This window comes from Eupeodes corollae, chromosome 2 (assembly GCF_945859685.1).
Source record: "Eupeodes corollae chromosome 2, idEupCoro1.1, whole genome shotgun sequence".
NCBI classification, from domain to species: Eukaryota; Metazoa; Arthropoda; class Insecta; order Diptera; family Syrphidae; genus Eupeodes; species Eupeodes corollae.
In genome coordinates this window covers 154,821,848-154,827,472 of record NC_079148.1, presented here as the reverse complement: position 1 = coordinate 154,827,472, position 5,625 = coordinate 154,821,848, and the positions used below count along the sequence as shown (strand labels likewise).

Below are 5,625 nucleotides of genomic sequence, written 5' to 3'. Positions count from 1 at the left end.
CAAATAAACGTACATCTAAAAACAATATGTGTTTTCCAAGAAACATTGAAAACTTCAAAACAATCGGTTGAAAATTGTCAGAATTATTTACTTTGTTACCTTAAGCTTCAAGGGAGTTCTGAATTCGCGGACTAAAATGTTGTCCCCATAGAAAATATTCACAATGTACTCTGTGTGGAAACACATATGCTTGTTATGAACTCACGAAACTAGACAACTTGTTAGAACCTTCTTTTAATGACGCCCAAAAAAATTAACGATTTGATGTTTGATAAATATAAAAATATAACATTTAACCAGAAGACTGATGAAATTTTTAAAAAATTAGAATGATCCACGAAAGAAAAAAACTCAAGTAATAAAGTTTTAAAAGGTTTAAATTGATTACTTAGCAACTATCAATTGATAGGTTGTATTTTTTGCCATATTTTAAATATTTAAATACCAAAAGTTCTTCACTCGTGAACATTTTCAAAAACAAAAAAAATAAAACCTTATATCGAAAATGCATGCAAGTTACTATCTGAGATATATCCAATAAATAATATAATCCACCTCAATAACCACCTTGCAGTACTCCTACAATAATCCCAACTTTAGGTACCTTCCTCCTGTGCCATACCACAAAAATACAAGAAAAACAAAATCGAAAACAAAGCAAAATACAAAAATAAAAATAAAAGTATGAAAAAGAAAAAAAAACAACAAACGCTAGATTATGTTTCATTTAAAAAATCATACATTGAAAATCTTTTACCATTCAACATAGACAGCATGTTATCCTTTTATGTGCTGCTGATGCTGCTTCTGCTCCTGCTTCGGCAGTTCTGTGGGAAGAATCAGCCCATAAAACACATACAAAAACCCCAGCAGCGCAGCTTCAATACTCTACTCAAATCGCGGAGAGTCACTCTGTGAGAGGCAGAATCAACCTGTTTCCAGTTTTCGAAGATGAAAACAGAAGGCTCACAGTAGTTGAAGCCCCCGTAAAACAATGGCTGCAAAAGGACCGCCTCCTTTGCTTTGATATTTCACACCGGGGGATGATGAAGTGTTCTGTACTAGTATCCATGGGATATAGAGAGCTCCACCCCCTGTGCCAGATGTAGAGCGACATTATGCCGATACTTCTAAAATATTGGATACCTTAAATGTTCGAAAACAACCCCCGGAACAACAATGGGGGAGCACGAACAAGAAAAAAAGAAACCAGGTCTGCTCGGAAAGCAAATATGTTGGGAACTTCGAAACCAGCTTCTCGAGGGTAGTAGAATGAAGCATGTGTGCGTTAGAATAAGGGATGAGGATGTACGAGTATTGTTGCTTGAGTGCAACAATATTCTAGTTGGGAAAAAACCAGAGGGTTGTTGGGAAAAAATCTACTTAAGGGAAGACAGATGGAAGCTGGGCGACAGTTCGCATTTAGATTCCGGCCGAGTAGCAAGCATCTCCGTAAAAAGCAGTACAGCAAAAATCCGTGAGTCCGTGAGTGTGATTTATATAATTGGAATCTAATCAGAGAAAGACATTCAGTGAGTGCAAAGTGCAACCATGATAATGGATAACCATCAACGTTCAGATTTGATCATCTCCGATAACCATTCGACCACCGCCGCTGCAACAAACGTTAAGTCCACGTCGCTGAAACGGTCCTTCGATGTGGCGTTTCTAATGATGCCAGATGACCGAATCAAGCAGAGGCAACAATTGGAGAAACAACCTCGTCTTGGCGACCGCCACTACCCGACGGATTTATCGCCACGGCAGCATGTCGAGACCGGGGAACTTTTCAATAATAACACCGAAGTATCCCGTCGGTATTCAGGACCACAAGTAATGGTCAGATCTCCACCGAGAGTGTATGATGACCCGACAATTATAGTCACCCCTGATGTGCCCGAGAACCCAAAGAGTGCATTCACCAAAGTCAATCGCCTGGAGTCACCAGTGCCGCCGCCACTTAGTCCCGACCAGCTAAGCTGTCCGTCGATGAGTCCACCGATCTCCACAACACCCCCGCGTTCCAACTCAGGACTCTACCAGAACTTCCGACCAGAGTATCAGTTCAACGGGGCTTTCCAGTCGGTAAATCAAGTTCAAGCACTTGCGGTTCAGAACCAGCGAATCAAGCAGCAACTGATGTACCGTCATCCTGTGAGTGTTTCTCCCGATGGATTTGTGTCCGCTTACCCAGGCTTCCCATTCCCGAATCCCGCAGCACATTCTTTTGCTCCCCAAGGCGACATCGGTGGAATCGTTCGAAGCCCTGCCGCAGCAGCCATTCTATCTACCCTCATCCCGCCCACACTCGCATCCACCTTCTCCCTGACCGCTCAAAACGTCTGTGCCAAGTGTAACATCAGCTTCCGTATGACCAGCGATTTGGTCTACCACATGCGGTCTCATCACAAAAGCGAAGTTGCCTGCGACCCCAATCGCAGGAAACGCGAAGAAAAGCTAAAGTGTCCCGTTTGCAATGAATCCTTCCGGGAGCGTCACCATCTCACTCGACACATGACCGCCCATCAAGACAAAGAGAGCGATCAAACCGCATCGGTACCAACAGCCACATCATCCGCAGATGACTTCAACAACCGGCGAAACTCCAAGTGATCCAAACCTTTCTTCGGATATTTTTAAGTTGGCAGTTAAAGTTAGTTATTTTGATACGTGTCCCATTTGTGATATTTATTTTATTAACGCGGACAAATCTTGATGGTGTCAAGCGGGTGGACAGAGTGCAATTATTGTTTAAAAATATATTATATTTTATTTTAATTTATTTTTTAAAACATGTATAGCCTTCCAAAGGTACTTTAAATGTGGATTTTGTCAAAGTTCACACGAGTAGATAGATACAAAATATAACATTATGTAAATTGTATTGTATTTTAAAGTTAATTAATTTAAATTAAGTGTTAAGGCGAAAACTTAAACAACAAATCTTATAGAATATATATTAAAGGAAAAAAACATAAAACAAATCATGTATATAATTAAAGAATTTATATTATAAGAAATAAATTGAATTCCATATAAATGTTTAAAAAATACATAATTTTTTTATTTGAAAACTCAGTGAGTAATACCAAAAGAAAATATAAGTAAAATGTAAGTATTCGTAATTAGGGAAGTTTTCCAAGTTCCAAGCTTAATCCGTTGATCCCTCAAGAAAATCTAATAAGATTGTTTGCTGATCAACTCACGTTTTTGTTTGTTAGCAGCTGAACAGTGATATTATTGCTTGGAGATTTCTTCTGAAACTTATACTTGCTCCGAAAAGTCCGAAACAATTCAAATTTTGCAAAGGAAAAGTTCAATACTACTCTTGCTTTCGATATGAAAGAATATCAGTGAACTCATAAGTCGAAATTTTGATCGAAATTCTGCTCCATTTGATTTCTTCATCTTTTTAAAAGAATTCAACACAAATCTAAGGGAACACAAACTTAAACTATCGCGAATGTTTTACAAGTTTTGCTTAAACGATACAGAGACTTTTTGGCCCAATTAAATAATTATAGATTTGAGCTTCGTGATGTACGAAGTAAACTTATATCGAAAAATATATTTTTCTTCTTGATGCAGCTTTCTTAAAATATTTTAGTAATTAAACCAACAATCATAGGAATCAGAAATTGAAGTTTTCCTGAGTGTTTTAGCAATTTTGTTAAGGAAAACTGGATGTTTTAGAATAATATTCATTTCGGCCTTTGTTCATGTTTGTCGAAAAGACAACATACCAAAAAATGATCTATATAATTCTAATATTGAGACTCTTAATTTGAACACAAAATTTGCAGAGGAGACGTAAGGCAGCCAATGGCTTACCATATGTAGACTTTATTATTTGAACCTATATTTAATTCCTAGATCTATGAAATTATTTAGCAAGTTGGAAGGAATAAGCTCTTATAAGCTGTACCAACTCTCATATTCGATACATTTTTTTTTAGATAATATGTGGTGCAATACTCTTCGAAAATTGTAAGCTTGGAAAAGGTATCGCAATGCAGTTTCCCTATTTTGGTGTTATCTTTCAATATTTCACTGCAACTTTAATGTCATAATATTTCATAGAAAGTCAAAATTTGATTCATATCTCAAAAATGTTTGCATGTTATCAGTTTTTAGTAGTTTTAAAGGTTTTCGATTTTTGCAAAAAAAATTATGGATTGTTTTTTTTTTCTAGAAATTTACAAAATGTAATAATATTTTGCGTATGATAAAATAAGTTTGGTTTTAATATCTTTCATAATCTCGGGACACTTTATTCGAAAGCAAATTTTTGGACGTACTTTTTATGTTTGAATAGTCAATACCTTCATTAATTTTTGAGACCTCGAGTTCAAGAAAATCTAAATTTGCACCAGTTTTCATTCAGTTTGCAAAAATTCTTTCGTTTCGATTTGTCTAAAAATTTAAACAGGTATCAAAAAGGTGGCAAATATGTTTTTGTATTTTTTTTTAACTATACGTTTGTTTGTTTGTTGTTGATTATAAAAAACAATATTTATAAAATGTAATAAAAATCGCCAGCTTTATTGGTTCGTAAAATTGTTGTCATCAACTTAATTTTTCATTCTTCTCTTGCATTTGATTTCTTTTCTGAGGATGATCATGTTAAAATATGCCTTAAATCAAATGCAGAAAAAGTTCGTAGACTGCATAGATTGAAACCTTGGATGTCAGATAATTTATTAGGTAAAATACACATAAAGAATAAGTTGCACTCTAAATGTAGAAAACAACCTAATAATCTTTGTCGGCGGAAAAAAATTTCGGCGTTATCAAAGAAAGTTGCTGCTCAGGTAACCATGTGTAAAGAACACTTTTAGTCTCAAAAATTTGAAATAGCTAAAGAGAATCTCAAAAAAGAGTGGGACATCATAAATGCATTTTTCAAGGAATGTTCTTTGGATTAACCCATCATTATTAACTATATGGATCAAGAAATTCACTCTTCTTTAGATATGTCTAACATATTAAACAATATTTTCACAGAGGTTGCCCCCGATACGATGAAGATCGCTGGCTTTACAACCTTAACCGAAAGTTTATGTTCAAGGCATTGTTTTAATAAAGAAAATGAGTCTCAGCAAAGCATTTTATTTCACTCTATCGATTCTTATGAGCTAAATAAAATTATAAATTCTCTGGATAGCTCAAATTCTGTAAACCAAAACAGTTTTTCTAACGATTTTTTGAAAAGTATCGCTTTCAATGTCGTTGATGTATTGGCTCATATATTTAATAATATTGTGTTCATAGTGGAATTTTTCCAAGCAGATTAAAAATGGCTGAGTTTATACCAATTTTTAAGAAAAGTGATTCTAAAAATCTTTATAATTATAGGCCAATATCTATCCTTCCTGTTTTTTCAATTTTTTGAAAAAGCGATAAAAGTCAGAATTGTATCGTAGATGGATAAAGTTAGCTTTTTTAGTAGCAATCAGTTTGGGTTCAGATCGGGCAGATCAATGGAAGACGCACATCTTCAATTTTGCAGCCAGATTTATACCAGTCTTAACAATAGAAAAGTCACAGATGCTATATATATTGATATAACCAAGGCATTTGATTCTGTGGATCATGATCTGTTACTAATTAAACTTGAAAAACTTT

General features: G+C 35.1%; 1 protein-coding gene across 1 annotated transcript; it reads left to right on the top strand.

Annotated features, from left to right (window-relative positions):
* The first annotated feature begins 1,428 nt into the window (after positions 1 to 1,428).
* LOC129947539 (zinc finger E-box-binding homeobox 1) lies at positions 1,429 to 2,963 on the top strand. Its single transcript, XM_056058134.1, has one exon. It carries the CDS (start codon positions 1,552 to 1,554, stop codon positions 2,611 to 2,613), a length of 1,062 nt encoding a protein of 353 aa, XP_055914109.1. The 5' UTR covers positions 1,429 to 1,551; the 3' UTR covers positions 2,614 to 2,963.
* Positions 2,964 to 5,625: the final 2,662 nt, after the last annotated feature.

Coding starts and splice junctions, on each gene's coding strand:
- LOC129947539 (XM_056058134.1), top strand. CDS start 1,552: ATGATAATGGATAACCATCAACGTTCAGATTTGATCATCTCCGATAAC.